Source organism: Gobio gobio (genome assembly GCF_949357685.1).
Source record: "Gobio gobio genome assembly, chromosome: 23".
Lineage (NCBI taxonomy): Eukaryota > Metazoa > Chordata > Actinopteri > Cypriniformes > Gobionidae > Gobio > Gobio gobio.
In genome coordinates, this window is record NC_137119.1 from 30133068 (window position 1) to 30146518 (window position 13451).

General features: G+C 37.4%; 1 protein-coding gene across 2 annotated transcripts in view; it reads right to left on the reverse strand.

Annotated features, from left to right (window-relative positions):
- tnikb (TRAF2 and NCK interacting kinase b) overlaps window positions 1-13451 on the reverse strand; it is an 80213-nt gene that overhangs the window by 11326 nt on the left and 55436 nt on the right. For both annotated transcript variants that reach the window (XM_079806644.1, XM_079806645.1), the window contains 8 exons: window positions 11541-11705; window positions 11214-11459; window positions 9856-9965; window positions 9027-9145; window positions 8841-8938; window positions 4733-4914; window positions 2818-2926; window positions 2356-2502 (listed from right to left, as the gene is read on the reverse strand). In XM_079806644.1, the coding sequence (XP_079662770.1) occupies window positions 2356-2502; window positions 2818-2926; window positions 4733-4914; window positions 8841-8938; window positions 9027-9145; window positions 9856-9965; window positions 11214-11459; window positions 11541-11705 (1176 nt within the window). The remainder of the gene's footprint in view (window positions 1-2355; window positions 2503-2817; window positions 2927-4732; window positions 4915-8840; window positions 8939-9026; window positions 9146-9855; window positions 9966-11213; window positions 11460-11540; window positions 11706-13451) is intronic.

Here is a 13451-nt window from a genome sequence, read left to right on the forward strand (position 1 = left end):
TGATCCTTCAGAAATCATTCTAACATGCAGATTTGCTGCTCAAGAAACATTTATTATTATTATCAATGTTGAAAACAGTTGTGTACATTTTTTCAGGATTATTTGATGAATAGAACGTTCAAAAGAACAGCATTTATCTGAAATATAAAGCTTTTGTAACATTATAAATGTCTTTACTGTCACTTTTGATCAATTGAATGCATCCTTGCTGAATAAAAGTATTAATTTATTTAGTTATTTCCCCCCAAAAAATAAAAAATCTTACCGAGCCAAAACTTTTGAACGGTAGTATAATGTTACAAAAGCTTTCCATTTCAGATAAATACTGTTCTTTTGAACTTTCTAGTCATCAAAGAATCCAAAATTATTATTTTTTACACAACTGCTTTCAACATTGATAATAATCCTAAATGTTTCTTGAGCAGCAAATAATCATATTAGAATGATTTCTGAAGGATCATGTGACGCGCTCATGCTCAAAATTCAAAGAATAGATCCTGAATAAAAAGCAATACTGTTTATAAAAGTTAATACTGTTTACCGTTTCCAATATTGATAATAATAAAGATCATATTAGAATGATTTCTGAAGGATCATGTGACACTGAAGACTGGAGTAATGATGCTGAAACTTCAGCTTTGATCAAAGGAATAAATTATATAAAAAAATATATTAACATAAAAAAAAAAATAGTCACAATATTACTGTTTTTACTTTATTTATGATCAAATAAATGCAGCATTGGTAAGCATTTAGAGCAGGGGTCTCAAACTCATTTTACATGGGGGCCGCTGGAGGTAGAGACTGGGTCAGGCTGGGCCGCATCAAGTATAACATAAAAAGTGTTTCAAGTATTAAAAAAAAAAAAATCTTCACTCTTAACAGTTCTTCAACATGAATGTTTCTTCTGAACATGAACTGTTCCTCTGAATTTGAACTAAATATAGCCTATAGAAATTAAATCATGTAATATGAAATAATGATTTTAATTTTATTTTAAATAATAGACTAATTCAAAGCAAGGCCATAACCAGGTCAAACAGAACAGTGAGCGAAATTCTAGGTCTAATTCTAGTTGGGAAATAATCTTTTTGGGACTATTTGTAAACAATATTGGCATTCATTTGCGTCAAATATATTATTAGTACTGATATTCTTCGCATGAGTGAGTGAATAAATACATAGATCCGCGAAAGACGAATTCTCTAGTGGTCTGGTGGAAGAATTTTTGTCAACCGTGTCAAAGGGTTAATCCGCTCTCATATAGTTTTTCTTCATTAAAATCAATGTTCCCCAATGATTGTATAATAAGGCCATGGCATGGACACGTTTGCATTTTGTTTTGTGATTTCACCGGAAAGAATAGAGTCTCTCTCAGCAACGGCATTAAGCGATAGATTGACGCGCTCGTCTGTGTGTGAAGACTGTGCAGTGTGCACGGGCCAAAAGAGAACGTTAACCCCGCCTACTTTTATTTGATTGGCCATCTCAATCATTTTGACATTGACGAGCGCTGTTAGACCACATTCGTTTCAACTGTGTGATCAGCTTCGTTCGTCTGCTCCTGTCAATCTAGCGGTGTCAACCAATTATACTGCACGAGGGAGGGGCGAGCCAACGCTCTCTCTCCCTCTCACACACACACACACACACACACACACACACACACACACACACACACACAAAGGGGGCAGCAAGCGTTGCACACGCAACGACTCAGCAAAAATGTGCTTTTCAGAGCAACGCGCGGGCCGCACTAACACTAAACTTTGATGTCAAGAAGGGGGCCACAAAATATCCTGCGGGCTGCGAGTTTGAGACCCCTGATTTAGAGACTTATTCCAAAATCATTAAAAATCTTTCCAACCCCAAACTTTTAAACTTTTGTATATTTCAAATATTACACACAATTTTCCAAATGTAATATTTCCAATTAATCTTGTTAAAAGAACCTTTACATATTATCACTTAAAAATGAGAAAAATACTGATTAATAAAATATTTTTTTGCAGTAAAAGCACTAAATCAGGGCACTTAGGAGAAGGGAAAATGGGTTAAAGGGGAGAAAGCATCTTATTGAAAGGCCACTGTCCTACATGTTTAAATGTTTTAGAAAAATGGAAGCTTAAAATGATAGGAAATGAATAGATATGGAGAATAAATATGAAACAAACAGAAGAAAAAAAAGTAAAACCAAGGAAAAGAATGGGAGTTATGATGAGATTTGGGCTTCAGTGAATCTACAACCAGATAAATATGTGCATCTTAATTGAACGGGAATGGATTAGATGTGTCGGGTTAGAAATTTGAGGGTTGGAGTGCAGGGTGGCTCTAACAGGCTTGTCCGTCACCTACTTCAGCCACAGAGTCCAGGTCCAGCCCGCTAGAATGCCGCCCAGGGCCCTCGCCAGGCGAGTGGCTTTCCTGCACTAGATCGGGCAGATTGAAGTTACCAGGGAAACCATTGCTCTCGGCATGACCGAGCTTTCTTTCCCCAAACGTCTGCAGAGAGGAACAGAGAGAGGAGTAGGGCTACACTACTGGAGGCCCCTAGCGTGGCTATGCCATCTTGCAGAGATATTTGGGAAATGCACGAAGTGTGCCTCTGTCAGCAAGTGTGCGACAAGCTTGATCAGAGATTTTGTTGGAGAAATCAGAAGGTGAAAGAAATAACAAAATATAACCCAACAAAATAAGGGGTAACCAAGGCAAAAATAAACATGAGTTGGTAAACTAAAAGAGAAATTAAAACTGAAACTAGAGGAATGAGTGTTTTTGCTAACCAGGAAAGGAACCCGTCTAGGTAGGTGCACCTACCTCTCGCATCATCAGGGTACTGTCTTGTGAATTTTTACCAAATGAATCATTGGCATGAGAATCCTCCTGGTTACCCAGCAAGTCAGTGCCACCCTGGCCAGCAGAAGGCCTGTTGGGAGAATAGGACAAAAAATACACATAAATGACTTCTATAAATGATGAAGCTTTCTTTAAAAGACAGCCTGTGGTGAAAATCAAGTCTTTAAATGTTGTTTATATGTCTAGGTGGTGTATTTAATATGATTCAAAATAAACCATGTGCAAATTCAAAAGTAAACAGCATTGCTGAGTACTTTCTCCTTTAAAAAAAAACAAAAAAACACGTGGTTTGAATTCGCCAGTGTTCCTTACGCCATAAACTAACCAATCACGTCAATGTGCAGGTGGGCTTTCACATATCATTATTACTCTGCTGTGAAGCAGGGGAGTTTCAAGAGAAGCCAGGTTATCCTGGTATATTTTTGTGTTGATATGAAAAATCGGTTACATTTAGCAATATAGCGGGTGAATTACAGTATGTTTATGATGTATATTATGTTATATGTTATGAGGAACTATATGCCTTTCTCCACTGATGTGGAGAACAAGTTCTTCAAAGCGTTTCTAAGCTTGTTTCTAAGGATCTCTGAGCTTGTGTGAGTGAGTGGAGGTGGGGCTAATTTGCATTCTCATAGATCTGCATATTCTAAATGAAGCAACGGTGTAGAGTTATATTCAAACTATTTTAAGGCATGAAAAAAAAAAATCCACAGGAGGAAAAAAACATTAAAATGTCATTTTAGTGATCAAAGAGTCTTAAACGAGTCGTAACCCGCTCGAGTCGGCGGTGTTAAATACATCATTATAATCTGTTAAGTTTCTTTTTTTGTGTGTGTACAGTCACAATAAAAACTAAACGTTTTGCTTTTTGCAAAATAAAGAAAACAAACATGATGCTCTCTGTCAAAGACGTTCATTCAGATAGTCTTCAGAAAAGGAACTCTAGCTTAGTGAATACTTGTCTCACAAACATGAGACATATGTCAATGTCAGGTTTTAAACAACGTAAACCAAATCACCAAAAAACAAATATTCTGTGTTTATGTAATCCCTTTGAAAAGCGATAGATGTCAGTCACCCGCGAACCACTTCCTTATCCGCTAATGCGCCCACGCCCACGGATCGCGCATTCGATTGAGATTTAAATACTGACGATCCAGAGTCGACGCCCACACATTAACTCATACAAACACATCTAGTTAAGCGCTGCAACGTTACTTCAGCTACATCGTTTTGAGACGTTGAGTAATAATCCTGGACTTTTTCTGCTCATGAAAAGCTGTTCATTTCTAAGAGCAAAGGATTCCGCCGCTGATTGTAAGGTCAGTTTATTCTGTTAGCATCTATGAATATTAAATGCAAAAAGACCATTTAAATATGAATCCTGTTGCAACATTACATGTCATACACGCAAGACTGTTTAGACAAGATTTATTTGGCTTGTTTTGGACAGATTATAACATGTTTATTGTAAAAGAGCCTAGTGTCACATCAATAAAGCTTTTATTCGCAAATGTCTGCTCAGATGCTATAAATATAGTACCAGTCAAACGTATTTTGCTTCATATTGATGTTTAAATCTAATATACACAATATATTATAATACTTGGAAGAGCCAGGACATTTTTTTTATATAACTCCGATTGTATTCACCTGAAAGAAGAAAGTCATATACACCTAGCATGGCTTGAGTAAATGATGGGATAATTTTCATTTTTGGGTGAACTATACCTTTAAGGGATTAAAAAAACAAAGCAAATAAAATGACTAAAAAATGTTAATAAATACAATAATAGTATACAAAAATAACACTATCTGACAGACTAAAAGTAACAACAACAAAAAATCAGCCGTTTTGAGGTGTGAAAACACTCACATAATGCGTGGAATATCACTAACAGGCACCGTTCCATCATGAGCCCCGCCTTCTCCATCCTCCTCCTCACTGCTTTCTGATTCGTCACTGGATGAGGAATAATCCGTCACTTTCCTGGGTGGGCGGTTGGTGTCCTCATTGGTTCGCAGCTCGCGGAGTTCTTTGGCCAGAGCAGTGAGGTCCTTTAGGGCAGGGATTGACAGGTCAGGTCGGAGAAGGGAGAGAAAGACAAAGAGAAGATGCATAAGGTATCATTCATGCCTTGATCTGCTTGATTTGATTTCCAGCGAACAATGAATCCACCAAAATATAAACAGCATTTCATGTTTTAAGCCTGTGAAAAGCATATGCTACAATAATTTAACCATTAGTAGGAGTCATGACGATAAACTTCGTTTTGCACATTTAGGTCATGTAAATGGCACACAAAGAGATTACCAGAAACAAATAAATAAGCAAAACATTACAGATAAGCAAATCAAGTAAAACATTTTATAAAGCTTTACAAATCAACTCTGAAGGTGGGATAAAAACATCCGCCATCATTTCGGAGAATGATGCACAACTGTATAAACCATCACGTGCACAAGTCAGAGAAATAATAGACCAGAAGATTGAAGAACTGAAGCAGAACTAGGGGTTGTTCCTGAGGCCTGTGCCCTGCATGCAGAAGGTTAGTAGGAATCAGCAGCTCCAGCTCTGTGCCCGTCTTACCAGCTCCTCCTGTTGACAGGCCACCAGGCAGCCAGATAGAGAGAAAATGTCATTGAGAAACCAGAAGTCAAATTTTGTGCTGTTTAAACAATGATGCTTGAAAGAGATGCTAATTTCCGTTTTTGACTGAATGTACAACCTAACACCTGGAGTGTGATGCTGTAAACAATCTAGAGCAAAATGCAAGATTACGTTTAAATATGTCATGTTTAATTAGACACAAATTAAATCAAGGTTAAGGAATAGAAGTGCAGTACATTCAATATGTCGTACAGTTAATTACCTGAGCAGCTGATTATGAAAATAAAATTTATTTTTATAGGACCAAAATTATACTGCATGTGATTCATGAAACATGAGCTGAGCTGTTTCTGTGCAAACTGTTCGCTTAACCATTCTTATGTAAGCTGATGCACTGAACGGAATGTGACAAAAATAAAAATAAAAATGGGTTTATGAACAAATTACACAGAAATTTGTTCTAATCATCTGCTCGCAAAGATCTGAACGCAACAATTTATGCAAGAATAGTTTGACAAAATGTTAAAGAAGTTTAATTCTCCTCATGTCCTCCCACTGAATTTCATGTAAGACTTTTGTTCATCTTCGGAACACAAATTAAGATCTTTTTTAATGAAATCAGAGAGCTTTCTGTCCTCCATTGACAGCCTAGACAACTACCACTTTTAACTCTTTCCGAACCAGCATTTTTGAAAAAGGTGGCCAGCCAGTGCCAGCATCACAAAAGTTTCATGGCCTCCATAATATTTTGTTGTATGAATATCTGAACATGCAATATATCAAAAGAAAGAACAGACCCTCTGCTTTATTATTATTTTTAAAACAAACTGTTTTATTCTAGCTTCATGCATTCTTTTTAATCTACATTTAAATGTGGGCAAGTTTCATAAAAAAAGCTATATTTTGAGCAAAGATTTTTGTCAAAGATTACGTCCGGATCAGATTTAATAACGATGATCAAAACACAGATGGATAGAGTCTATAAACAACCCCCAAAGCTTCACAGTCCTATAGCTCATCCTGGGTCGACAATTCATTCGGTAATGTTAGGCAGTTTTGATTTTTAAATGTTGATGATCGCATTATTTTACAAATGCATCTGCTTACATATGCTATCGCTTGTTTCTGCTTTTTCTTCGCCTGTCTCATAAAATGACGAAAAATTCCGTCAATGGTAGAAAATTGTCAATGGCGTGGAAGCGTGGTCTCATAAATGAAGGAAAATTGTGTCAATTGTGGGGGAAGCGTAGTCTCATAAATTACAGAAAATTCCATCAATGGGAGGGAAGTGTTGTCTCATAAATGACGGAAAGTGTTGTCTCATAAATTATGGAAAATTGTGTCAATGGCGGGGAAGAGTTGTATCATAAAATGACAGAAAATTGTGTCAATGGCAGAAAGCGTTGCCTCAGGTTATGGAAAATTCCATCAATGGTGGAAATCGTTGTCTCAAATTATGGAAAATTGTGTCCATGGCGGGGAAGCGCTGTCTCAAATGACAGAAAGTTCTGTCAATGGCGGGAAGCATTGTCTCATAACTGATGGACAATTGACCGTTCGCAAAGACCCGATCCCTTTAGTTACTGTTGCTATGTCCGACAAGCCATGGCGCTCTTACACCACACACACACGTTCTCACGTAGAGAAAATACATCGCGGAGCAAAGAGGACACTGACAACACGCCGACAGACAGGACAGAGCAAGTTACTTTTGATATGAAACAAAGTCTCACCTTTGAAATTGTCATTGAACATTTTTTTTTAAACAATTAATAGCGTTTTGTGACTCTTTAATGTGTCGTGATAGCTGTAGCGCCTCAGTTAAAGCTGCTCTGAACCGATTATCTGGTCAGATCGCCTGTCAATCAAACTTGCGGCGAAGGGTGAATTGTGTCAATGGCAGGGAAGAGTTGTCTCATAAATGCTGGAAAATTCTGTCAATGGCGGAAAGCGCTCATAAATGATGGAAAATGTAATCAATGGCGGGGAAAGAGTTAAGCCCCAGAAAGGTAGTAAAGACATCATTAAAGTAATCCATGTGACCCAAGTGGTTTAACCTCAATTTTATAAAGCGACGAGTTCTTTGTGCAAAAAAACTATTTACCACTTGAATGTGACAATTTTGGCAAGAATGGATATACAAGTAATTTACATAAATTTGTGTTGCTCGTCTGTTTGCATTGAATACGACACTTATGTATGAACGATAATACAAACGAAAAACAGTTTGCTTGAGAAACCATTGAATGCTCTGTACTTCTATCTAGTTTTTGTTTAATGTCAAATTAAATGAAAGGTCTACTGATTAAGGTCAATTAAAGTTAATATTCTTAAATAGCTACACAATTAAATCACTTCAATAAGATGCATAACTGCAGGGTCCTTTTTCTAACTAGAAAAACAACATAACATCTAAAAAAAAAAAAAAAAATTTCCTTGGCCTAAGACAGCTGTTGCCTAGGTAACAGTGAAAACTCTGAGATGGTGTCAAGGATTACGGACACTGTGAACGACTGTGACAAATTGGTGCGATGGAGAAATGTTCAGCTAATGATGGTGACTGACACGGCGTCTGAAGCTGTGAAGGAGACCGACAGACAGAAAGATTGGAGGGGAGTTAAGGAATGAGAGATGGCGTGAAATATTGATGAGAGAACGATTGAGGACATGAGAGGGCGAGTGACAGAAATAGATGAGGACAGGCAGCGAATGAGTGCTTGAATGTAAGGAGTAGAGACGAAGTGAGAGGATGTCACTAACCTCATCTACGGCTTTCTTATAACTCTGGAGAAAAAGAATTGACAATAGAGAACCACGGGTGGAGGAACAATTGAGCGGATTAGACAAAATGTTAAATGAGAAAATGGTTAATAACACAAAGCTTTTTTTAACTCTGAGCCAAATGTGAACATCTACATAGCTAAGCTAGCTAAAGGTTATCGAAAGGTTATGAGTAGGCCAGCTCAAATGAGATTTGATTTACTGGAGATATATTAAAGACCCCATAAAATAGCTTGAAAAGGTGTTGACGTACTTTCTGTTGAAACAGGAAGTTTGGGCGGAGCAAATCGAAGGGCTTACATCTAGAATAGAGATATGGACTAACAGCCACAACACCCTCATTTTGATTTAATGGAGTCTTTAATTGACGGTAAAAACATATTTGGAAAGAACATCAACAACTCTGAGTAATTGTGAAAACAGTGCAGATCTTAATAAGACAGTTAGTTTAAGAAGTCTTAAAAAGAAAGTTAGTTTAGGGTTAGATATTTTCATTTTTGGCTTATCCTGGCCTCGGAAACCAGCCCTGTCAGAGCAGAAACATTTGAAGCAGAGTTACACTTTGATACATTTTGGGAAATGTGTTTCTCACCGCTGGTCGGCTGGGTCTGGTCACCTCCCTGTTCTCCTCCTGGTTTTTGGGTTTGGATTCTTGGGACAATGCTGGGGATCCCTCAGGTTTAGTGGAGCCTGTGGAGCCAATCGTATGTCAAGACTTGGTGTGCAGAGGCCTAGTGTATGTGCTCAGGCTGAGAGAATATTCCAGAGGGTCTCTCACCTCCCACCCGGTTCCTCTCACTGGAGCCGCCTTGAGAGCTGGGCGTGCTAGAGCTGGAAGAACTCCCACTGCTGGTTCTCTGGAGAGCCGCCTCCATGGGAATCCGCAGGTCTGGGTTACTGTGGCAACAGTAGGACACAAGGAAGATGTGAAGTTTGTCATTTTGATCGTAGAAGACTGATGAACTTACTACTAGCAGTGAGAGTTAAAGGGGTTAAGATAAATAAATAAATAAATACAAATATAATATACTTGTATATGTACCGTATATACAGTCAAACCAAAAATGATTCAGACACCAGATATATATTTTTTACTAGTGGGTGCAGGACACTATAGTTCATTTATGTAAGTGAGGATAGCAAAATAAAAGTAAACGGTGATATATACCCAAAAGTTCTTCATACAGTGGACTACCAGTGAAATTGATAAAAATTTGGGACCAAAAGTATTCAGACACTTTGACCTGACCATGTTTTGCTTAATTGTTTTTTCTATAATTGCTAATGCGAACTTTTACACCACAGACTGAACCAAATTAAGCATTGCTTGGTAATTGGTTGCCCTAAATTGGTATTATCTAATTGTGTACTTAAATTTAACAGCAGATTGGTTGATTGTAATCCATTATATACCTTTCTATCAAAGTTATCTGACATTATTAAGATGAATTTGTTCTGACACAGTTTAACTCTGAGTTCTTGTCATATTTTATTACCATTTTCTAAACTATAGTGAATAAACTGTGATAATGTGAGAAAATGTTGAAGGGTGTCTGAATACATTTTGATTTGACCAAGTTAGTGAAAAGTGTGTGGGATGTATATACCTGGCTCGGATCAGATGTGCTCCGGTTCTTGGACCCAGTCCACCTGGTCCGTTCCCTGGAGAATTTTTCCTCACCAGCGCAGGGGATATGGAAGTGGTCCTTTGGGGCACCTGAAGCATGTTAACAGATGTTACTTTACAAAGACGCACTTCTGAAAAACAGCTTTCTAAAAAAATAGGCTTAGTTTTTTTTCTCCTATGTCACATTTAGTTAAAAAAAATGCACAGTATAGCAGTGGATCTCAACTGCTATTGGTCTAGGAACCAGATTTCAGATTGGGGCATCAATGACGATCCAACAGAGTGCGAAACAGATCAGGTTATTCGTAGGTTATTTAGGTTATAACTGAAATTACTGTTGCCACAAACTGCACAAGTGCTAATTATTACTTAAATAAGAAGGGATGAATATGACAAAAAATAAATGAATACAAATAAAATATGGCACAAAATAATACAAACGGCTCAAACCATGTTGTTTACTTTTGTTTCAAGTTAACCCATATTCAAATGTAGTTTAATATTTTCTTATATATTTACAATATTTGTGCCAAAATATTATAGTTTGTTCGGATACACAGCCTTTTACAAAATATATAAAAGGTGTTTCTCTTCCCTTAATGTTGACAAGCCTGATTGATTTGCATAGTCCTAACTATGATCTATATTATATGGTCAGATACATTTTATTATTATTCATATTCAGCAAGGTTTTACGCTTTCTGAGAACAAATCAGAAAAGACCTGAGATCCACTGTTTCAGATTGGAAAAAATGAGTATTACCAGGGCTAGACACAATTTTGACATCAATACCATAAGTTAAAACGGCCATATAGATATTTTTAATATCTCATAATAACTCCATTATACTGTTACAAATGCATTTCTTTCTCAACTGTTTACATTCACTGTAACACTACGTTCCTGATTCCTGTAGCCCTGTAACACCAACAATATTCATCCGGTGTAAATGAAACAAGTGAGTGAGGGGAGGCGGGCTTGTGTCAACTTGCTGTCGGAGAGACTCGCTGTCTATCTATTGTGTAATTCTATTGTGTATCTGTTTATGGAAGAGTTTCAGATATTTCACTATTGATATATATCGGGGGGAAAAAAACTATTTTTGACAACACATTGCCCTTAATTTATTTCAGATGCCTTTTAAAAGACTGCAATTGAAAAATGTATATATTATATTCCTATATAAATTCAACCCGCCAAAGTAGAGTGACTGCATTACACGCCACTGCTGAAATCCACCCGCATTTGGTGGGTTGGCAGGTGTTATTGTCAAGACCTGACTATTACCATTCATTTCATTGGATTACAAGGAACAACATTTCATCCCAGATTATCACCTTTGGAGGGACATCATCTTCCTGTCTCAGCCAAGAGCTGCGGTCAAACTTGTCATCTCGGCTGGTGATGCGAGGTGGTGGGGCCGGGGTTTCTGACGTGGGGTCAGAGTTCTGGCGAGGCATCGGGGGTCGGTGAGGCGACAGACCCTCTTGGAAGGCTGAGACGCCCTGAGAGGACTGATCATGGAGAGATTGGGATCCTGTCATAGAGGAGCCATGGGACTTCACCGAAACTAGGTGCGCCATCTGAATGAAGAACTTTGGGGTCAGTGTTTGTTCACTGCACATCTGAACTCTGTTAAGACAGATCAGGAGGTCAAAAAGTACCTGAGGCTCTACCGGGCGATGCATGGGAGGCGTCCGGGCCTGCTGTATGCCTCCACTGCTGAAGGACTCTGAGCGGGGAGGCAGGGAGGGATCAGAAATACGGTTGGCCACTTTGTGCTGGAGAGCTGGAGAGCTCTGGCGATTCAGCTTGGAACGTTCCTCAACCTGACAGACAGAGAGGATGTTAATGTCCATGCGACTCTTCACAACCAATCTGTTTCCGCTTTGCTTGGGAGTCAAAATGGACTGCGAAACTACAAAGTACAGAGGCTAATAAAAGACACACTGAGATCAATACTAGGCTACATTTATTTGGTCAAAAATACAGTAAAAACTGTTATAATTTTAACGGCTATATTATTAATATTATTTCAATTAACTTTTCAAAATATTTTAAAATGTAATTTATTGTTGTGATGGCAAAGCTGAATTTTCTGCATCATTACTCCAGTCTTCAGTGTCACATGATCTTTCAGAAATCATTCAAAAATCCTGTATTTCTTTTGATCAATTTAATGCATTGTTGAATAAAAGTATTCATTTCTTTAAAAAAATTCCTGAACTATTGAACAGTACAAAAAGAACTGAATCCATTAATGGCAATTTAAAAAATATATATTTTCTCAATAATTATTAGATTTGTGACACCGAATTATTATTTAATCTAGTTATAAACCACAAATAAACCCTGGCTTTTATTATGAACCAATTTTTGTTGCTCAAGATGCCAATTTAGATTAGATTCAGATTCAAGTTTATTGTCATTTCACATGTACAAGTACAATGCAACGAAATGAGTTTGGAGCAAGCCTCCGAGCCGCAGCTATTTAAAGCGCCGCCACACGCTCTCAATTCAGTGTGTTTGCAGAAATTACAAATTTTTACATTTAAAATCAACACAAATTAGTCTACCTTTAATAAGAACAGCTAATAACATGGCGATGAGACCTGTAGCACTTTAAGAAGGTTGTACAAAGACTTCTCTCTGCCAATCTTATACCTCTTTAGGATTCAAATAATCACCCAAGATTGTTTTTCAATCTTTGTCAAAATCCGCCTGCCCTAAATTCAAGAGACGGCCTCATTACAACACATTTTAGATATTTTTAGACCTGTTCCCTGAGCTTGACTGAAGATAATCTTTTGTTCACTTCCGCAAGCCCAATCGAAATGACTCCATAAGCAAAGACGAAACATACAACCAAATGACATAAAAACAAACATCATCAAGTTAAAGACAGAAAGGAAACGTTTAGTCCATTATGTCCAGTATATTAAAGGAGATGCTGAAGAGTAGCTGTTTCTGAACAGCTGTCTCAAATTCAAACATCAAGCCTCAAAACTCTCATGCACCATTCACAGGCATTTAAAGACAGGAAAAGAATCGCCTATGGCCAAACTAGAAGTCAAGTGTCCACTGAGACAGAAAAAGCCATGTTAGTGAGAAAACCATGTTCATTTCTTCTCTGAGAATGGAGGGAGGTTTGGATCTGCAATGACAGTCCTCAGAGCACAATCTGTGTCTGCAAGTAACACACAACCCCTTATCAACAATCCTTTGTAATTGTAACAATGCCTAAAACACAGGTTCTCAACCAGGGGGGCCAGGACTCTCTAGGGGGTCTCATCATACTTCCAAGAGGGGAAATAAATGAGTTAAACATATTAAAAGATAAGACATAAGGTTTACAATTAGCAAAATTAGCTAAAAATCAAGATTGAAGCAGAAAACATACTTCCTATTTCAATTTGTTCACCCAACTACCATCATTAAAAAAAAAAGGAGGGTCATCATGAAATATAAAATAATACATATATACACATAGTAACTGATGTTTGTGTAAAAGTTAAGGAATTTAAATGATTTATAATTATTTTATTTTATTATTTAATTATATTGATAAAGTTTGA